The following is a 23,855-nucleotide window of genomic DNA, read 5'->3' as shown; positions in this document are numbered from 1 at the left end:
TGTTTATTACTAGGATTTTTAGTGAGAGAAACAATTGTAATAAATTCACCCGTCTGCATACCCTATATCCCCCGCAAAATTAGGAAAAAATCACCACGTAGTTTGTAGTTCATTTTATCTTGGGCCCTTCTGCCCATTTTAGTAATTTTTTTTTGGAATTCTCGATTTCTTCCGAACATAACTGTTCGAATGTCGTCCTTATTTACTTTATTTTTTTTAATAACGGGGAAAAACAAGAAGAATGAAAATAAAACTTTCATTCAGAACACCATATGAACATTTCCTTTTTTTATTTATTGCGATATCTTTCTTTTGAGAGGAATTACAAACACTTAATATGGTACCGTTGTTGAACAAAAAAATCGAGGCTTTTAAAAAGCTCTTGGAGTTGATTTGAATTGAATTTCTAGTGCCAGACTCATTGGCACTTCAGTTTTTTTATTTTATGTTGTGTATATTTCTGTAACAATGTTGTGAAGGGTTTCCGATAAGAGACTTCATTTGAAATTAAAAAACGTGTATTGTTCAGGAGACATCGAGGGATATAAAAGTACTTCGTTGTAAATAGGAAGGTTTTCCATTAACGATGAAAAACATTATCAGCCAAATGGCCAGCAATTAGCACTTTTGCGTCTGTATATTGAGAGAAATCCATATTCTTTTATTAATGAAGCACTTTGGAGGTTATTTATTCACAAGTATTACAGCATTCATTAATAGTTACATTATGCATTCAAAAAAGTTTATTAATAGAGAATAAAATATTTTTTCACAAGGTATTTGATAATATTTAATATATTTCGGTTATAAATAATATTAATGAACAAATAACATAAATTCATTATCAACAAATTTTCAACTGGTAGTTAACGAACATTTGCTATTTATAAATAAACTCTTACAAGAATTCAAACATTTATACACTCAGAATATAGGATTTATTAATAATTAACAAACTAACATAATTCTAGCGATCCAATCTATGGAAAAGTTTAAGGACACATCCCTCAAAGAGAAGCGCATCTCCTTGAAGGATCTGTCCAAGAATTTTTCCCTTGATTTGAATTTCCTTCTCAAACATAAAATCTGTGTTACTATGGACTTATTGAACGCCGCTTCGCAAATCTGTACTGAATTTTGGGTTTAGATCGTTTGTACCTGCTTAGTTATTAGTGATGTTGGCAGAACATTGGTTAGAGGGAATAGATGCGATACAGATGACTAGGGTTCAAGCCCGGACGCACACGGTTTCGATTCTTCACATCTCCAACTTGTCACAACAGCTCAAATTTTCCCACCAATTTCACTATTGCCGTCCGAGAAGTTACTTCCGGACGACCCAAAAGTGTTTCGACTGCCCATTTTCATTATTTTTGTTGTTTGCGTTATTGTATCGTTCCATTTTTAGTAATGTCGTACTTTTCATTTATCAAATGTCAAAAAATGAATGCTTCAAAGGATGTCAGTTGCCCATAAAGCAGTCTATTAAAAATGAAATCTCTCATTCGAAGAGCCTATATTACGAACAACTCACATGAATTGTTTGATATTTTTTATTTAATATCGGTAACTGTTGAATTCAAAAGAATCTAGGTTACATAATATCCATTACATGTCATTTTACACCAATTTTTTCTATACGCAACATTCGATGCCCAAGTTCTAGTTTTATGTTTATAATTTTTTTCTCACCTTCATGCACTATTATTTTCGTAACGAGTTATGTGATATATTCGCACAATACCACTTTCTTCATAGTTTTCATTGATCCGAATTACTTTCAAAGGTATGGTGTCTAACTTGAGAATAGGCCGGTTCTGGACTCAAGTCTCTGGTATCGGACGCGTTATTACCATGATATAAAATATTAGTTATCAGAATCTCCATGATCTTCGTGGTACTCTGTTCTACTACCGTCCATTCGTTCCGCTTTTTCGTTATTTCCGTTTCTTCCTATGTTGTTGTACGTACTCGAGCGTTGAGTTTATTTCCGAGTTTTCGTGTGAAATCGAACTGTTGTGAGTTTTTCTGTGGAAGATGAGATTTGTGGGTATGTGATGTAAATATCAACAAAAAAAAATTTATGCCATAAATTTTTTAGATTTTACTTTCAATCATCATTGTTGAAATATAGGTACATTGAGAATTGAGTTTTTCCATTAAAATCCATAGGGTCTTTAAGAATAATTGTAATATAGTAGTGGCCTATGGTTTGTTTCTCATGTCTTTCCATTGAATTCAGAATATACAATATCAATTCTTATTCAACTTTTGTCAGCTAACTGTTTCCAGACCTGCGGTGAATAAATCAAAAATAACTCAAAGGTACTACTATTGTTATATTCTTCACAATTCACACTTGTTGTTGAATAGCATGTAGGTTGGTTTTTTTTTCCTATATTTTCAAAATGTATAGCGTCCGAGAATTTAGTTTTTCAATAGAAATCCATAGGGCACTTATGAATAATTGTAATATCGTAGTGGTCTATGATCTATGGAATGTTTTCCGCGTCTTTTCATTCAATTCAAAATATACAATTTGAATTATTATTCAACTTTTGGCAACTCATTGATTCCAAACCTGCGGTTAATAAAACAACAATAACAATAACAACAAAGGCAAATAATTGGAATATCGTAGTGGTCTATTGTATGTTTTCCGAGTCTTTTCATTCAATTCAAAATATACAATTTCGAAGGTACAGAGTGTCCCAAATTCAATTCTCACTGAAAGCATCTCGAGAATTACCGTTTCAGCGATAAAGAGGAAACATGATGTTTTTTAAATTTGATACCCTATCTACAATTATACAATGTACACAAAATGAATTAAATCTCGAAATGAATGAAAAATATTTATTTGAAAGTGTCCCATCAAAAAAATGAAGTCGAAAAACTCAATACATGTAAGTATAATGATATTTTGAATTTATGTTATTTATGAAATTTTCGAAAAACCGATGACGAGAATGCGACAAACGAATATCATAAATTAAGGTTATCATGGAGGACCCGTATCAAGATGTTTCAATCGCCTGAGTGCCTTCGTTGGAGATATACAGGGTGATGTTCATCTTATGAGTGAAATTTTACAGTTCAATAACTCTTCAACTAATCGGACGAATAATTTCAAATTTTGAAGTTTTGTCACCCTTTCCTATCGCCTTCCTTCAATATTTCTGAATTCGAGTAAATCAGATCCGGACTAGGAAAATTTCAGACTTTTCCTTTTTTCGTGAATATTGGATCACCCTGTACGTGAATATTATGAGTTTTTCGTTTTTGTAACCACAACGAATACATTCATAATCATCATTCTAAAACTCAGCTTGCCACCATCATACAGGGTGGCCATTAAACATTCTAAACTCTAATATTAAACATTCCCTCATGAAAGAAGTACAACCGATTCAACCAAGAAGAAGAAGAATCTGTGAAACAACTATATCATATCAACGTGCTCAAAAATGCATTAAAATGAAGGAATATCATTTTGAACAGTATCTGCTTAACTGAAAATATTTTATTTTTTATTAATTGTTTTCGAGATCGAATATTTTCAATTTATTTGCCGTTTCTGTTCTATTCTTTATCCAGCTTGTTGATTGAAAGTTTTCCTAAATAATTTGAGGAAAATTTAGGTGAGACATTCGTGAAGGGTGAAACAACTTCAATTTTTGAGATAAAATTACCGATAAATTCAAGATATCTTGAACAACGAACTACGAGAGATTTGAAATTTTTATTATGAATTAATTCTTTGTGATTACGAAAACGAAAAAAAAAATCATGATATCAACATACAGGGTAATTCAATATTCAAGAAAATAGAAAAGATTTTAAATTTTCCTAGTTCGGATCTGATTTACTCGATTTCAGAAATATTGAAGGAAGGCGATAGTAAAGGGCGACAAAACTTCAAAAATTGAAATTGTTCGGTGGATTTCTTGAAGAGTTATTGAAATAAAAAAATTTCACTTATAAGGGAATGTTTATTGATCACCCTGTATGACCGTGCCAAGCCAAAATTTAGAATTTTTATAATGAATTGATTTTTTGTGGTTCCGAAAACGGAAAAATATCATAATGTTCACGTACAGGGTGATACAATATTCACGAAAATAGGAAAATTCTGAAATTTTTCTAGTCCGAATCTGATTTACTCAATTTCAGAACTATTGAAGGCAGGCGATAGGAAAGGGTGACAAAACTTCAAAATTTGAAATTATTCGGTCGATTAGTTAAAGAGTTATTCAATAGTGAAATTTCACTCATAAGATGAACATCACCCTGTATATCCCAAACGAAGGCACTTAGGCGATTGAGACCTCTTGATACGGGTCCTCCTTGATGACTTTAATTCATGGTATTCGTTTGTCGCATTCTTCCCGGGATACCCTGTGCAACATTGATATTTAGAACTTTGACAAACATAAGTGTTCTTTGCAATACATTAATTTCACTTCTTATGACACATTGGGTCAAGTGACTCTCGAGTACTAAAATAATCACAAAATCATCCTATAAAGATCATCACAGAAAAAGCAAAAACCAAAGCAGTCATAAGGACTTTGAAATTGCTGGACCATGTTCTTTGAATAAAAAAGGAGAAAAGAGAATAAACGCTGAGGGCAAAATAAAAAATTTACCGAAAAACCACCAACAATACCAGATGAAGAAAAAAAATCAATATAACGAAACAATTTGAGACAATTTCCATGAAAAATTAAAAATGTGTATCAATATAGCGTTTCGATGAACGAAGAGTAGAAGGACTCACTTGCCACACGATATGGGGCAAGTGAGGCATTTGAAGTTTTTTTTTCAAGTCAAAAATTCTCACCCAAGAATTATTATTTTGTTAATTTTGTGTATTGAATAAGTATCTGAAGTTGTGTCTCAATCAACAAACATTGTTTTATTCGCATTTTTGAGGAAGTTATACCTCGTTAAATCTTAAGGTATCTCAGTTGTCCCAACCTCCCTTACGATTGAATTTTTCTCTTCAAACATTGAAGAATCCATTCACGGGGTGAAAAATCTGTGGAAGACAAAAACCACTAACATTTTCAGAACAAGATCAGGATTTTCAGAAGTCTAAAAATGTTGGTTGCTAAAAGTTCCTGAATATTGTATTTCCTGAAAATTTCAATTGATTCGCGAAAACCATTTGAAAGTTATGATGTTTCAAAGTTGTCGGTGAAAACCGAAAATCTCCCTTGATAAAATTTATGAAGAGGAGAATGCACTTTTAAATGGTCATTTGATGTCCACCTCAGTAAAAATATGTACAGTTTCTTGTGACTCTCTTTGTATATCTAAGTTTCATCACTTTATCAATGAACTTCATATAAACATAACATTTAAGTGCTCTGATTCAAAAATTATGAAATATCGCAATTTTTCAGAAATGAAATGAAAAATTCACGAAATATTAAATTGAAATTCAGAATTAGCTGGAATTTTATCGAATTGACCTGAAATAGGTTCATTTTTTATGATCACCGATTGTTGAGTGAAGGATTCTATACACGAATATTTGGAGTACTCAGAAGTTATTCAAATATAGAATGAAATCTATAAAAATTTTTTTCCTAATTTGAGTTCATCAAATTTATGCTTATACAATGCATTATTATACAAAGACTCGAATATATGAATGTTAATAAAATGAAAACAACAATAAGATATTCCACACATGTATATTCATGAGAAATCAACAATTCTAGGTACGAACCTGTAATAATTTTTCCGGAATACTACTTAATAGCAAAAAAAAAATAGAAATTTATAGGAGCTGGAATAATTCAAGATGTTGAATCTGAAGAAAATTAGCATCAAAAAAATATGTGAAAGAAATGTGCGGAGAATTTCAATCGAAATGAAAGGGAATAAATCAACTAATTATATTCGAACAAAATTTCCTTTGGGCGCAATATTTTGAGGACTTTCTAATTCGTTTCTCTAAAATATTTCAAAGCAACTAATCTATTGGAAAAGCGTGAGTTCAACAAAAAAAAATGTAATTGTCAGAAAAAACATTTGAGTTGATAGTTATTCAAAATTTTCTACGTCAGTTCTTCAGCTTCATTCTGAAATATGAATTTTTATTCGTCATATGAATGAATTATTTCAAAATGTATTCACTTTTTCTTGTATGTTCATGCATTCAATGATTTAATCAAGAAATTAAGGTGAATTTATACTATATAATTATGGTTATCAGGTTATCACATTCATATTAAGTTAAAAAAATCGACGTGTTTCAGGATTATTTGTTAAAATGGTCTGTTTAGCTGAAAATGAATTTGTTCTGTACTTTACCTTTACGGACACAGTGTATAATAATTTCATTGTAATAAAGATGTGAATTCGAAGTCCGCATTCAACTGAACATAACTCATAACCGAATTGTCATATTTTCAAATTGTAGCTACTGTTAAAAATTAGGTTAGCGATTGATTTCCGCGTTCCTGACTGAATTATTCCTCATAATACAGCCAATTATGAGTGATCACATTTTTTTTAATTGCTCTTCTCGTAATTCGCAGCAATTAGGATAAATTAGATTCTGCGGTCTTACATTTTCAACAGTGTTTCAAAATGACTCTATAACGTATAGAAGACAACGTAGATAATAAACAACGAAAAATTGTAAGTTGTTTTGTTAACAAAGTGAATAATTGTTGAATTGACTGAATTTTTTCCTTATCTCGGCGTGCTAGGACAGTAACCTCTATATTCCTTGTAATTTCCAATTATTAAACATTTTTTCCATTATTCTTCATAAATTCCCCTCAAATTTAATGTTGACGCTTGTGGTAAAATAAAAACCGATGAGTAATCGAATACGAATATTTGACGAATCACTATTCAGAATTTCTATTGGAAAAATCGAGTTTTGGTGGAATGGAATATTGTACCGGGTTTTTCACCATAATTTGACCCCCCCCTTTAACTTTCTTACTGAAAGAGGTATAAAAAAATGTTTCCTACAAAAGTTTAACGAAATCGACTATTGTTTTTTAAAATGATTTCACAAAATAAAAAATATACAGGGTGAGCGATATATTGATCGCAACTTCATTTTTTCACATGGAACACCCTGTATATTTTTCATTGTGTGAAATCATTTTAAAAAGCAATAGTCGATTTCGTGAAACTTTTGTAGGAAACATTTTTTTATACCTCTTTCAGTAAGAAAGTAAAAGGGGGGGTCAAATTATGGTGAAAAACCCGGTACATAAATAAGATGTTTTTATCGAGCTGATTTGAGAATCCCATCTAACGCTTTCGGAAGCTTTCACCGTGTAGAACTTTTGGATTCTATATTTTTGATAATTCATTGTTAAAAGTCACTTCAAACCACTTTCAGGTATCCAAGTTCTCAAAAACCTCACTTTTAAGTTGAAAATTTGTGCAGTGAAACTAACTGCGTGAAAATTTGAAGTACACGTTTCAGTTCAGTTTTTAGTGGTGTTTCCGAATATTAAAACAAATTTCCAAAATTCCGATGTACAGGGTGTTGTTTCGAGGATTCAAACGATTCATAATTTAAAATACACTTGAGGATTAGCTTCACTCCAAATGCGGCAGTTTGGTTTTTTGACGTAGCCATTCAACCAGAAGTGCGCTTCATCGCTGAACAAAATAAAATGGACGTAGTGCGCGATACGTATTCCGCACAGAACCATTATTTTCGAAATGAAATTGCACTATTTGCAAGCGTTGTTCAGGCGTGAGTCTATTCATGATGAATTGCCAAACCAAACTGAGAATAAATCATTTAACAGCTGTTAAATCGGTCGCCATCTTGAACAGTATTGCTAACTTAAAGTTATATACCTCGAAAAAAAACACTCGTTACTTACATGGTGTGTCAGAATTACTGGTCAATAATTCATGTGTTCAAAGATCAAAAATATTTCCAGATGAATCAAGATATGTTGATGAAAATTGATTGATCATCTAGGAGATTCTGTTTTTTTATTCAAAAAGTTTTCCTGAAGTTTATAATTTTCGTTTGAATGAACGGACAATTTGAAGATAAATCTATTATATTTTTTATACATCAAGTAAATGGTAAATGCAATGATTCTAATCCCATTGACCATGACATTCAAGTAATTTTGTTCAGACATAATCATGAGCATTATACCCATTCATCATTGAAAAAGTTAGATATCAGCTAGGTTGGGTCATCAACACACCTTTTAACCACCGTTATTTATAATACTCATGATGCATTAATAGTTCATGACAACACAAAATTTTGCTAGATCCAAATACCACTACATTAAAATTGCCCCCTTATTCTTTTGCCAAATTTGTCGATCTATAGTTTTTTGTAAAGCGAATTTCTCAGATCCTTTGTTACATATTTAATTCAATATCAAAATCGCAGAATAGTTTTTGATGATTTAAAAAAAAAGAATAAACTCAATGAAAGGTGGTCCTCAAACTCTGGGTGAGTATTATAGGGGCTGTTGTGCCAATCAAGTGACAGTATTGAACTGTTTCAGCTTTAACTTCATGTATTTGATCACAATTGAAACCCACTCAATTATACTTTCTTTTATGTGCTTGATACCAATAAAATTGGACAATAACTATATGAGGATTACATTGTTGATATTAAGTTTAATCTGATATTAAGTTTAATCGGTAATAAAAACATGGAAAATACACTGCGCAAAAAAATTAACGCACATTATAGAAATCTCAAATTTATTCTACAACTGAAGGTGTTCTCCATGATAATTATTTTTATCAGAATTATGCATGCATAGATATGTTATCCACTTTCAACGTTTTTCTTCAATACAGATGTTTTTCCCCAGCAGGAATAAAAAAATATGAGATTATCAGATTTTGAATGTATTGGCTCCATTCTGAAATCAGTTGTTCTCGATCAATTCTAGTGATCAATAGTTTTTCTTTCGTTTGATTTCCTACACTCGATCGCTATGCAACGCGAAACACGCAATTTGACCCAAGAGGAATGTGCCCAAGCGGTAGTTTTGCGAGAAAAAGGGTGGACATACACAAGAATTGCAGAAAGGTTTGGAGTTTCCCATACAAGTGTGTCCAGAATGTTGCAGCGATTCAGGGAGACAGATATGAATGTCCGAAGACCAGGACAGGGTAGACCACGGGTAACAACTGCCATTCAAGAACGTTACTTCTAGAGTTTCTTCGTTGAGACAACGGTTTGCAACCGCTCGCCTCCTTCAAAATCAGCTTGAGCAAACTCATGGGGTGCAAATTAGCACTCAGACAATAAGAAATCGCCTCAGAGAATATGATTTAAGGCCTCGTGTCGCGGCAAGAGGCCCAGCTCTTACCCCAGCCCATCGAAGGGCGCGTTTGGATTTTGCGAGAGAGCATATCCATTGGGAAGAGGCTGATTTGGAAAGAGTTTTCTTCACAGATGAGTCTAGATTCTGCCTGTATCATAGTGATCGACGTTCCCTTATATACAGACGTCCACATGAAAGATATGCTCAGTGCAATTTCCTGAATACTACTGGTTTCGGGGGAGGATCGATTATGGTATGGGGTGAAATATTTTTGACTGCTCGCATCAGACCTAGTGGTCGTTGATAATGGAGCTATGAATGCTGATAGGTATATAAGGAACATTCTTGAAGAGCATGTAGTGCCATTTGCCCCATACATTGGTGAAAATTTCATTTTTATGGACGATAATGCCAGACCCCATCGTGCGCGCATCGTTCAGGAGTACCTTGAAGAGGTTGAAGTCTCTCGAATGGAATGGCAAGCAAGAAGTTCAGATCTCAATCCGATTGAGCAGGTTTGGGACAACCTCAATAGAAGGCTGAGAAGTTCAGAAAATCATCCAGCTACTCTTAATGACTTAGGAATCCAACTCAGAAAAATCTGGGAAGGATTAGATCAGAACATTTTAAGATCACTCATTTTGAGTATGAACCGTCGTTGCCGAGCTGTAATTAACGCAAGGGATGGAAATACCAAGTATTTGATCACTTATCAGCATTCTAGTATTTTAAAATTGTTAATTTCTTTCCTTTCACATAAGATTCGGTGAAATCCTGAATTTTTCTTCCATTTAATGTGTCTTGTTTCGTTCAAAACCTTTCCGAGAGAACATAAAAAATAAGTTATAAAGTCAATGTAGAGTTAACTTTCATTAAAATTGAGATTTTCAGAATGTGCGTTAATTTTTTTGCGCAGTGTATATATTTATTTCAATTAAGTGACTTGCTTCTATTATGCATTTCATTATGTTGATTGATACTTCTTACTCTTCGTTCCCTAAACATCTAATCTTGCCAAAGTATATTTAAAGTTGTTTGGAATCACTAATCATTAATTCTTCATTTATTCATTTACAAATACCATTTTCCATCATTTCAATTTTTTTCAGATTTCCTGACATTGATTCTGATATTCTACAACATTTGTCTCACTTCGGGAATTCAATATTTTGGAGACGACAACTTCATACCGATTTTCGAGTGGAGTCAGTTGGAATTCGAATATGATTCAGCCATAGAAAGGAAACATGACATAGAGGATGGTTTCTTCGTTCCAGGAGTACCAGCTATTATAGACGTCGATGTTTATTATTCATGTATGTATCGAGTATTTTTTGCATGCAAAGTACATTTATTTGCATTATTGCGTTTTTTTATATTATAAAATATGATTGTGGCAATTAGATTCTATACAGGGTGATTCACCGTGATGGCCCATTAGACGGTAATGGAAAACTTATCATAATTTTATGCAGAAAATTTGTATATTGGGGTTTGGACTATGATCTTTCTACATGAAATATTTTCAGATCTTTAAAACTTCCTGCGATACTGGACACAGACCACTACTTTTTTATTTCAAATAGCACACCCAGTCTATTGTTACTTCATTAGATAGCTTATTTCATGACAATTTCAGCAATTTGCCATAATTTGAAACAGTTTCTTTCGAAAACATTTTTTTTTCTTTTGGGTTTTACCAATATGTACCATTCTAAGACAGTTTGCGGTTTGAACCAAAAACGTACAGGGTATTTTGACAAGATCATAAACTTGGACCACTCATTTGAGTTATCAAAACTCAATTTTTTAAATTACAACCTATATGTTTCACTATTTCAGTCAATTCAACGTATAAAAAGAGGAGGAGTTACTTAAGCAAACCCTATACCTAAAATGAAAACTGCAAGAGTTATCGGGGCAAAACATGAAGTGAGCAAAAAAATGCAATTTCTAACTGAGTGAAGTAGTCTGTGACTGAAAAACACAGAAAAAACTAAAAGTCGATCTTTTATAACTGAATGTGACTTTTCATGAATTGTAATTAATTGTTTGTTGGGATTCTTGAGAATCCATAAACCAATAAAATTTTCATTTACGAATGATTGATTACAGTACGCTCTATTAGTGATGGCGTCACCTACCGCCATTTTAGTTCTCCTGTCAGTGTTCGGAATCCAAACAAACAAATTGTCATTCAAATTAGTACGTTGTCGTTGAAGAAATTGGCTGATTTTGATAAATAAAATTATTTAAGGAACGATTTTACTATTAATTGATAGACAGAAGGCACGAGATTAATGCCACTAAGTTCTAACTTGAAGTTCAACTAATAAACACGGCTTTTTACAAAATCTGGGGAATGATACAGGATTCAAACTTACTGGTATTAACCTCCTTCCTTCTGTCTAGCAAATACTCTTATTTATGAAAATAAGCCAATTCCTTCAACGACATCGTACTAATTTGAATAATAATAATATAATAATATAGTTTATTCTGAAATACAGTATAAACGTTCCACACGGAGGTATAACCTGTACGTGATTTACATTTTAACTGAAAAATTACAGAATCCATACGTCCAAAGTATTACATTTCCAAACAGAAAAAATAAACACAAAAAAAAACTATCTTTTCTAACTCTTAACATAACTAAATTAAACTATCATTCGCTTAACATTTCAAAGGATGGATGTTCCATATAAAAAGATTGAACGCTCATGTGACAATTTATTTGTTTGGATTCCGAACACTGACAATGGAACCAAAAATTGCGATGTGTGACGTCACACTAATAGAGCGTATTCATGAAATTTCACATCCTATTTCTGAAAATATTTTAGGGAGAAAGATCATTGTCATAAATCCCAATGTGCAAATTTTCAGCACAAATTATGATAAGTTTTCCATAAACGTCTAATAGGCCACCCTGTATTGTCTACATCAGAACTATATGTGTTTTCATCTTTTTTCAGCGAATAAGACTAACCGACTATTCGTTACTATACCAAGGTTCCAATATGGCTCTCCTGCAACTCTTGGAGAAGTAACTTTTGATATATACAGGGGGAATTATATAATACGACCATATCCGTCTTGGTCTTGGCATAGAAACCCCACTCAGTGCTTATGGAACAGGCTCATATCTGTCTACCGGATTCAGGTAATTGAGCAGAACCATGGAATGTGAAAACTAACCCATTTACTTATGCGTGTAATTTTAAGGGCATGAACTTGAACTTCAGCATTTCAAGAAAATTGCAAACATAACCGAAATAAGATAAAGCTTCTATTCCGACTCTCAAAGGCTTTTGATAGACGTCTCAGAAGCTTCGAGATTGTTGAAAATATTATTTATTTTTCGAAAATTATAACTTAGGTACATACGGCTGCTCCTGAGCTGATAACCATAAATTTTTTTTTCCTTCTTCTTCTCCACAAAATTGATGTCTATTTAGAAAAATTCATTACAATTTCTGTCTAAACATGATGGCGTGATCCTAAACTTGGTCCTATACTTTTATTTATTTTTATTCTTGTTATAATTTGTTTTGATCTGTTTCGGAATTCACGAATTTGGCCGAATTTACTCTACTCTAAGCTACAACAAACTACTCAGAGTCTGAATAATAAATTGAACGCGTATTGAAAATTAATCTTCGAGAATTCCTCCAATAACAGGCCGATTGAAAAGTCCCCGGTCTACCATAGGAAACACATTTTTTTGACAAAATTCGATTTTATTATTTAACATAGTTGCCTTCGAGGGCGATACAGCTTCAACATACATATTTGCCTTCGAGGGCCATACAGCGATTATAGCGATCTTATAACGTTTCGATACCATTTTTGTAGTACGATTTGTCTCTCGCTTCAAAATGAGCCTCAGTTTCGGCGATTACTTCTTCATTGGCGCTAATTTTTTTTCCAGCGAGCATTCTTTTGAGGTCTGAGTACTGGAAAAAGTCGCTGTGGGCAGATCTGGTGAATACGGTGGATGCAGAAGCAATTCGAAGCCCAATTCAAGCAATTTTAGCGATGTTTTCGTTGAATTGTGACACGGCGCATTGTCATGATGACACAGCACCATTTATTCTACAAACGGGACCGTTTTTTAACGATTTCATCCTTTAAACGATCCAATAACGCTATATAATAATAGCTGTTGATGGTCTAGCCCCTTTGGAGGTAATAAATGGTAATTATACCTTGCGCATCCCAGAAAACTGATGCCATAACCTTGCCAGCAGACTGTTGTGTTTTTCCTCGCTTTGGATTCGGTTCATCATGTGCAGTCCACTCAGCTGATTGTCGATTGGACTCCGGAGTGAGATGATGGAGCCATGTTTCATCCATTGTCACATATCGACGCAAAAATTCAGGTTTATTGCACTTAAACAGCTTGAAACACTGCTCAGAATCATTAACACGTTGTTGCTTTTGATCGATTGTGAGCACACAGCTTCCTCATGTACAAATATTCGTGAATGATATGATGTACACGTTCAGATGATATCTCGATCAACTTCACTTTACGATCATTCAAAATTATTTTGTGAATTTTTTTATTTAGTCGTCTGTGACAGCCTCTTTTGGGCATCCACTGCGTTCGCCGTCTCATTTCACCACGTTTAAACTTATACCAACCAATGATGGTTGATTTTCCTGGTGCTGACCTTGGAAACTCGTCATCAAGCCAAGATTTTGCTTCAACTGTATTTTTTCGCTTCAGAAAACAATATTTTATGAGCACTTCTACTCTGTTATCTGTGATGAGCACACGAAATTTGTTTTTTTCCATCTTGTTTCAAATAACAAAAGTAGCTACACTCACAACGCAATATTTCATAAACTAATGGTTGGACTGCTGTCAAATTTTGACACGTATCGTTAGAAGGTTGGTATGTACTTACTAAATATCATATGGATTTAATACTAGCACCGCCATCTGTGCATCAGACGTGCATAACGAAAATCGTGGAAATGAAATATGTTCAATAGGCAGCACAAATAACAAATTTGATAATTCAGTACTGAAGGTGATCATGGCTGATTTTTATATGTAACAAACTGATGCATTATCGTTTTCCTAACAGGGACAGTTTGAAAAGATCCAAATATCGTAGGGCCCCGACAATAAACATAAGATTTTCAGGGTTCCAAAGAATAGAGGCTACATAAAACAACATTGGTTTTACTCTCAAATCAAATGCACCAAACCTTTTCACAGCTCAACGACCTCAACATTGTCTTGTTGTGATTTTTGGAATACTGAAAGTTTAAGTTACACAATCCCTTATATTTTCCCGAAAAACTACTGAGAATTGATCAATTTTCACCTTAGCTTGAAATGGTTGGGAATTTCTTGACGAGGTCATCAGGTGTTGTTTCTTCATCCTTCCTATAATGAATCTGGATTCGACAGTTTCCGATATCCCTATTTTCACTAGGTGTTTTCCGAGGTGGTAGTTCCCTGAAAAAGAAAGCCAGTGAGGAGATGTAGCATGTTCTCATTGATATCGAAACCTTGTATACTAAAATTCCAAAGGTACATATCCATGTCAAGAAGATCATGTCATATTTGTTTCGCTTTCTTACTGCTCACGAAACTCATACTCACAGGTGCATTTTCCTAGAAAATTCCCACAGAAAATAATTCAAGAAGCATATCGAAAAAAATTAGCCAATGTGACCATGAACAAGGAACAGATGACATTGAGATTTTTGGTGTTGATATCAAATAACTATTTCAATCTTTTTTCAGAGGAAATTAAAAAAAAAAAACAATATTTCTCTACAACAGGTTCAATCAGAATAAAATTTTGTGTATATTTAAAATACTAGTTCCAATTTTATGCAGAATTTCGTGATAATAAAAAAACAAAACTGAACCTGGTTGGGTCGACCAGATTATGTTGTCTATGTAGGAAGCTTTAGGCAACAACAATAATGAATAACTAAACCTTAAAAATGATTCAACAAACTAATTCAATACATAAATAGGAATTTGTAAATCTCAGATATTCGAAACTATCGATAGGTAGGTGCTAAATAAACCTTTCGCGAAGTTTGAAATGAAATGAATTCAATGTGACAATGCGACATATGACTCGCACATTATTTCATAGATGGCGACATAATTATGAAAAATAAATAATCCGAAAAGCTAGAAAATAGTCAGTTTTATTGTAATGGATCCAAAAGCACTAATTAACATTAATTAATCTCGTTGATAGAGGAATTTGAAAATGTTGATGATAACTGCGAAATTAGCACCAAAGGAAATAAACATCAATATCTTGGAAACGTTTGGAATTTGATAATGTGTCTATTAACACTACTTAGTACTAATTAAAAACTAGTTAAAGGAGTAGAAATTTATGGTAATTTGGAAATATTGGTGCTAAGTGTGACATTACAATCAAAACCAATTGCCTATTATACACAAAATAAAACTATGCTTGAAAAGATTCAGACTGTACCAATAGAAACTATAATTACGCACTCAGAATCCAGCAAAGTTTCTGAATCAATTGTGGTTTTTAAACTATATGTGAAGTTATTATATTATGCATTCAATCTAGTCGCCTTTTTTGTAACGAAAATATTGGGATGACATTCTGCTTGAATTTTTCAAGGTTTTGCCTAATGGGAAAATTGTAACCGGTTATTTTTTTTGATTTTCTGTATACCAGTCTAACCACTCTGAAATTATTACCTTATGGGTAAGCATTATTTATCGCGCAAAAGATGTTTTCTTACGAGAAACGTTACTTGGAAGAAATGCCATTTTACAACTACAACAGCCTGTATCTCGGAAACTAGTCATAGGCTTGAGTTGGACCCATTTACTTCCTTATCCAAGAGGTCATATTCTACAAAATACGAAAAATTCAGAAACATCAACCGGTGCTATTAAACACTTCTGCAAGCAAAATTCCAGCTGAGTCAGATCGGTTGTCACTGAAATTTTGTTTTTTGTTTCGATATCTTTCTTTAATTCACTCGATTCTAATGTTGCTACTAACTACTAACACAAAATTTTGCACTAAGATTGAAATTATTATTGCATATTATGACTTGGGCGTGTACATAGATCGATTGCTACGATGGGATGAGCATATTAAACATATAGTAAAATTACTTAGGTGTACATCACCAAAATTCAAACTGTTAGTCAATATATTATCACAACGAACAATATTTACAATTTATTTTGCGTTAGCGCAGTCAATTTTGGAATATGGTATAGTTGGTTGGGGGGCAGCTTATAGAACTCATCTCGAAAGTTTGGAAACCACTCAGAAATTCATTCTGAGGATAATAATGAAAAAAGATCGTTTATACCCCTCTCACTCTCTATTCAATGAAGCTAAAGTGTACACAATTGGACAATTATTCCACAAAAATGCTCTGTTGATGATATATAAACACCGTGTAGATTATGTAAGGTATGAGCATACTTATAGCACAAGAAGTCAATCCCAAAATCAAATAAAAACGCCGAAAATACAGAAAACAATTTCTCAAAAACATGCCTCACACGTAGGTATACGATTATACAACGCCTTACCTCAGGAGATAAAGCGTGTAAGTGACCTCAGACATTTTGTCAGAAAAATAAAAAACACAATTCTTAATTCTTGAGTTGTACTGTGCTGCATTCATCTCTATCGATAGGGGGAAGAACAAAAATAGGCGGGGAATCAATAAAATGGGGAGAAAATAATAAAAAAAGGAAATAATAAATAAGAGAATATGTGTGTATAATTATAAGCTGGTGAAATGAAAATACTAAAATGGGTTCATGTATATTTGTTGATTTTGAAACTGTTTAGATGTAATGATTGTTACTGTCAGGCACAAACCATTGGTTTAATTGACAGTATTTCTTCAAAATTATTGTACTAAATTTGGTAAAATAAATAACATTGATTGATTGATTGATATACGCGCAAAATATCGGCTTTGTTGTTAGAAGACTACATTGTTTAATATTTTGCTTTGATGCTTCCGCTACTGTAGAAGACAAAAACTTGACATTGTTAATCTTTATTTGCAGGGCCGTCGCTAGCCAAATTGCCGCCCTAGGCAAATACCCAATTTGCCGCCCTAACAGTCAACTCTGCAGAATGCAAAAAAAATTATTTTGGGTTATCGGGGTCTTCTACCGAAATATGAAAAAGTTGAAGGCGACAGTTTGTAAAATTTTAATTATAATAACATAGAAAAAATATACACATTAAGTTACTATTAGGCATCAATATCTCGTAAACAGTAAACAGCTGCGAGAGGGTTTACACGACATCTGGATATTTATGAGTTGTTGTGTATAATGCGGCACCTTTGATAGTTTAAAATGTTGATTAAATTGTCTGTATATTTTCGTGTTGTTTCTAACCGATTTAAATCTTATTTCTTACTTCGAATTTGTACACATATGATTTTTGTTGATCAAGATTGAAATGACGCCCCAGAATTTTGCCGCCCTAGGCGGTCGCCTCCCCTGCCTACCCCCTAGCGACGGCCCTGTTTATTTGAAAGCAAAATCTTATACCGATCGGATCTGTTGTCATAGGAATATAGGTTTTTCTTTTCAAATATTTATCTAGAATTTTTATGGTTCTCATGATGTGATACGAAACCCATAGTCGGATTCTACTCACTATCGAACTTAACTCCTTATTCTTAATACAAGGCACTTTTTCAGATAGATGAGTGTGGAAGAATGTGGGTTCTGGATACTGGGAGATACGGAGAACACTTGATTTGCCCACCACAGATTTTGGCATTCGATTTGAAAACAGTAAGTTAAAGAGACTCACAAATATTTTCATTAAATGTATTTCTTTTTTCAGAACAAAGTGATATATCGATACGAAATACCTCGTGATCAATATGAATCCAGATCAATTTTCGTAACACCAGTGGTAGATGTTAGGGAGTCTTGTCAAGATGTGTTTGTCTATGCTGCAGACTGCCAAACTTACGCTATCATCGTTTACGATGTGAAAAGAGGAGAATCTTGGCAGATAATTGATAAAACCATGTATCCATACCCGAATTTTGGAACGTTCGATATTTTGGGTGAGTTCCTACAGCAAATTCTTGAACCATAGGTGTACTAGCATACCTTATAAATCTATGGCTTGGCTAGTATACGAAAACAGATGTTTTATTGTGGCATCTTGTTCCAATCAAATTGGAATTCTTGGATTTCTTGGATTAACTGGGGGGGGGATAAGGATTGACAATGAAAAAATGAGTATTTGCCGAGAGACATAAAGAGATGATTTTCCATTGTAAAAAGAAAGGTATGCCAATAGAGATGGAAAACGATATCAGCCAAAAGCCTCATCACCTAAAGTTGTAGCGCCATATCCTTCTCACGATATTTTCTATTACCAATTCGCACATTTACGGCTGTAGGTCCTTAATCACTTCAAGAATTCCATCCTGGTTGTGGAGCAAAGACCCTAACTTTCACGTGACCCCAAAAAAAATCTAAAGGTATTGAATCAAAAAAGCTCGGTGGCCAATTGTGATTAGCTTTTCGAAAAATAACACAGCCAAGAAACTTTCCTTGAATATTGCAACTATTTCGTTGCTTGTGTGGCACGTAGTGCCATCTTGTCGAAAAAATGTCGTCTACATCAATATCTGCCTATTGCGGCAATAGAAAATCATTGATCATAGCTCGGTAGAGCAATCCATTCATCGTGAAAGCCTCATTTTCGAATAGGAAAAGTTCAATCGCCTCAAACAAGAGTGACACCTTGAGAATGGGGAGACTTTTCAACAATCGACAATTCTGCTTATTGACATGACCTCAGGGGTGCAAATTTTTCTCATCACTAAAGATGATTCTTCGATGAAAATTCGGAGCATTTTAATGCATCAATCATGGATCAAATCAACGAAGATACCGACTGGCTTGAGTTCTTGTGTGAACAGAACGTCAAGTATTCATGCAAAATACGGTGGAATGTCGTTTGTAGAAAGCTTTATTTCCAATATCAATCAACACTACGGACTGAAGCAGCCATATTCTCAGTTATTCTTGAGCGACGCCCACTAACTTGGTCCAAGAGCTCAAATTTTTCCACCAGACGGCCTAGAAGTTGCTTCATGACTACCCAAACCTGCTTTAGTTCGGAATATTTTCACAATTTTTGTATACAAATTTAACGATTTAAATGTGTTGTTGAAGTGTACCTATATCGTTTCAATTTTGTGACAATTAGACAGTTTCAATGTGACAAATTCCACAGATAGCGGGCTATTCAAAATCAAAACTCTCATCGAAAAACCCTTCACATTATCAAGATGAAGTTGAAGATGCTCACTTCCCGGACGCTTTTTCTCTGAGAAAGTAGCATTTCCCGGCCTAGTCCAGAAAGTACGTACTTCCCGGACTAGGCCGGAAAAGAATCATAGAATCCATAGCAACCGAGATAACGGCTGACAGTTCATATGAAATTAGTTGTCAAAAATTTGCATGTTTTTTTTATCGCAATCGCAATAAAATATGGAAAGTAGCAGCGATAGTGTTATTTTACATGGTTGCCGAAAAAATATTGTACGCAACACACCCGAAAATGTTTTCTTTGGACTCGCAGACTTCCAGGACTCGCTTACGCTCGTCCTGGAATTTTGTCTATTCGTCCAAAAAAAACCCTATTTTCCGGACTTGTTACGTAAATTACTATTTCTGAAAACTACCTAATGAATCAGAATGTTTTGAGTTTATATTTTTTCAGGTGACAGTTTTGACCTTATGGATGGCATACTTGGGATGGCATTGACTCCTTTCGTACCAGGAAGAGATAGAAAGTTATTTTTCCATGCAATGAGCAGTGATACAGAAAATTGGGTTTATACCTCGGATCTTAGGAAGCAGAAGTCTACACCTGAAATATTCCATGTAATGTAAATTGCCCCAATGATTTTTAGCTGTTTTCAGCTTGTTCAGTTTATCACAACAAGATATCAATATTATAAGTTAATATTTTGTGTCTAGACATAAAATGACAATTGCAAGCTTCATACAAGATATCATTTCGATCCGTCATCAGATCTATAGAGAATTCAAGCTGATTTAAATGATCTGAATGAAATAACATTTGTTTGTAGATATTTTGAAAGAATTGGTACCAGTATATTCACTAAATATTTCATTCAAGCAATCAACTATTTGTGCTATTATCAGAAAATAAGTTCCATTTGCAAAACTCAATACTTCCGAGCCTTCGACTGAAATTATTGATTTTTGTTATTTTTATCGATTGATCACTTACTTTTTTATTAAATCAATGTAACCTATTTTCATCATCTTTAGACCAAGCTTTGGTCATCATAACAAAACTTTGAAAAGGGGAAACAGGAAGCGATTCTGGAAATATAAATCTCATGTTGCTAAAAACCGTTTCTCTTTTTTCTATCAGGGAATGTTCAATTGTATGTTGATCGTAAGATAGGTAAATCTCCTTTCAGATTTTTAATCTGCACTGAACTTACAGGTTTACAGAGGAAAACGCAGCTCTCAGAGTGCTGCAGAGGCGATGGACAGAAACGGAATCATGTACTTTGGTCTTATGAGCGATGTTACTTTCAATTGCTGGGATACTTCCACTGAATATGGATCTCCAAACATAGAGGTTGTTGACAACAACAGAACCACGATGCAATTTGTCAGTGGAGTAAAGGTGACAATGAGAATAAGTTTTATTTTCTAGTTAGATGACATCTAGTAGTTATGACTTACTCAACTTGATATCAGAATTAAAACAGAAGGCAGAATATTAAAGACGAGTTTTTGTGTATATTGAAATTCACGCATCAATTTTTATTTGATTACGCGGCGAGGTTAGAAGGATTAAGATATGGCAATAAATGAAAAAACATATTCAGAAATGGTGAAGATACATCTGAGTGTTCGTAAACAATCTAGTCTGTCAATGCATCACTCCACAGTGTACTGAATAAGAATATACTTTTCATTTTTTATCTTTTTATATAACCAATAAATAAATAATGAAGACGGTACCTGAACAGTAAAGTTATGTTCCTGAGAAATCCACCTTCAATACAAAAATTTTGCTGAAATTGGCGAAAAAGAAATGAACTACATACTCCGTTAGCATAATTTCCGTTCCAATAATTTTGCCGGTGTGTATAATTTTTCGATATGCCATTCAACTGATTTCATAATTATTTCCAAATTCCGACGTTGAAAGTGACAAATGTGTTGAATTAGTAATTGTATTTTTGTGATTTTTTTAACATATTGAAGGTGATTATATCATTGTTATAAATTAATATCAAGCGAAGAGAAATTTTCGTAAATTGCATATTTTGACAATATTATGCATATTTTAAAAGTCCGATTGGGTTGCACTATATGGCGTTGAAAAGATGAGATTTGGCACTACAAAAACATTGTGACAGTTTTGTGATGAGTTGACTCAGTTAAGTTTGAGCGCGCCACAATGATGGAAACTAGCAAAAAGAAAATATCCTATATTTTATACTTTTTCTTAGATAAAGACAAAAATACCAGTCAGGCGGCTAAAAATGTAAATAGTGTTTTTGCCCTTATACTGTAATAGCCAATCACGTGCAGTTTTGGTGTCGTCGATTCCGTTCCGGTAATTTCGATGTCAAAGATGCACCACGAACTGAAAGGCCACTGGCCAATTGTCGAAAATATCGATATAAGCATGGATATTGTCGAGTCCAGTTTCGATTGCTCAAGAGCTTAAGAGTCCACAATAAACCGTTTGGAACACTATTTGCATTTTCAAGAAGGTGCTAGATGTATGGATATCACATAAGCTAACCAAAAAACCGCATGGACCGAATTTCCACTGCGAATCACTGGAGAATCTTAACAAAATCGCCCTATTTTTGAAACGCTTGGTGCCTGGTGATGAAAAGTGGATCATTTATGACAACGTCAAGCAAAAACGGTCGTGGTCGAAACGCGGTGAGCCTTCGGAAACGGCCAGGAAGGTTTTGCTGTGTGTTTAGTGAGATTGGCAGGGAATTATCTACCAAGAGCTTTTCACCTAAAGCACAACTGTGTTAACTATGGTAATTGAAGCCTTGTTCTTTATGCAATAATAATGGTTTTTTTTTTCTACACCTTATACTTTCTTGCGCCTGGATTTTCTCATGAAATAAATTTACGGAATATATTTATGGAATAGGTATGTGAAATTTTTCCTTGTTTTTGTCCTACAAAAATTTTGGAAACTGAATATGATATGATTTACTAAAATCCATTTTTCTATAAAAAAACACTTGACCCAGTAGGTACTAACAGCCGTGATTTTCTATGGGCCCCCCCTCAAACATCGTCTGGATCCGCCCCTGAATAGGTTCAGTCAATATGTTACAAAACACATTCTTCTTCAATAGAAACGATCATGATAAACCCGCAATGAAAATGACATCTAAAATGTTTATTTTTTTAGGTTATCAAAAACATGAATGGTGGCCAAGAACTCTTCATTGTAACATCAAGATTCCAGAAGGTGGCAACTGAGACCATAACGCCAACTGAGATTAATTTCCGTGTCTTAGCAAGGAGGATTAACAAATATCTAGTGGAAAGATGCAGATCTTCCTCATCAACGTCATCAGGTTTTCATCCTGTTAACGTTTTGGGAAGTTCTGGTGGTAGTTATGGGCTGATACCGAGACCGCCGAAAATAGGTTATCGGGTTAAATGATTATTTTCTCAAAGCATAATCTATTCTTATTTGCCGATAAAACGGCCTTACTCAGGTTTTTCGTGTGAAGACAGTTATGTAGTCTGTTCATACGATGTCATTATAATAGGCATGATATAATTGCCATAATTGAATACTCAAGTGTCAAATATTTAATTTGTTTTCGTTTAATTATAATGATCCTGTTATGTAAGAAACAATAAAGCTTTATTCAGCTATAAGCCATTCGTATGTTAAATCAAATACTTAAGAAAATATGTGAATTACTGTCAATTTCATAAAGTTTATTTCTCTATTTCAGTTTCGTAATGCATTCGTTACAGTTTTAAAAACAATGCTGTAATGAGCTAATTACAGCGTTGTTTCAGTCATCTTTTTCATTTTGTGGTTGTCTGCCCAGACTTCCAATCCTAACAAAACAAGGCACGTCAATTGTCATAAGTAATTGCACAAGTGCATCAAAATTACCGATAATTTTGCATGACAGCGTGTTGTCATAAAAACTGCATGAGTTCATTTTCATTTTTGGAGAACTCTGGACCTGGAAGGTTAGCTGTAGATCACGTAATGGCGAGAAAAGCTTCGATGAAGGCTCAATAAACCATTAGGTCTCAGTGCAACGGAACCCCACCAACCCCCCCCCCCCCCCCTTTAGATGAATTCTAATCTAATCTAAAGAATTCGATACCACGATATATCTGCGCCACCTATTTTGGACAAATTTAGGAGATTAATTTCTGAGTTATGTGTAGTTGAAAAGGTCCGGATGATATCGTTCCGGAAATACTTCGTTTTCAAGATACAGGATGTTACATGTTTT

General features: G+C 33.8%; 1 protein-coding gene across 1 annotated transcript; it reads left to right on the top strand.

The window, feature by feature from the left end:
• The first annotated feature begins 1,804 nt into the window (after positions 1-1,804).
• LOC123683202 (protein yellow-like) lies at positions 1,805-23,256 on the top strand. The gene is made up of 8 exons (XM_045622104.1): positions 1,805-2,050; positions 10,409-10,615; positions 12,278-12,465; positions 18,013-18,108; positions 18,161-18,389; positions 20,063-20,226; positions 20,822-21,007; positions 22,778-23,256. Exons 1-8 carry the CDS (start codon positions 2,038-2,040, stop codon positions 23,033-23,035), a joined length of 1,341 nt encoding a protein of 446 aa, XP_045478060.1. The 5' UTR covers positions 1,805-2,037; the 3' UTR covers positions 23,036-23,256.
• The last annotated feature ends 599 nt before the right edge of the window (positions 23,257-23,855 follow it).

Source organism: Harmonia axyridis, chromosome 6 (assembly GCF_914767665.1).
Source record: "Harmonia axyridis chromosome 6, icHarAxyr1.1, whole genome shotgun sequence".
Lineage (NCBI taxonomy): Eukaryota > Metazoa > Arthropoda > Insecta > Coleoptera > Coccinellidae > Harmonia > Harmonia axyridis.
The sequence above is the reverse complement of the archived record's forward strand: the minus strand, read 5'-3'. Positions and strand labels throughout refer to the sequence as shown.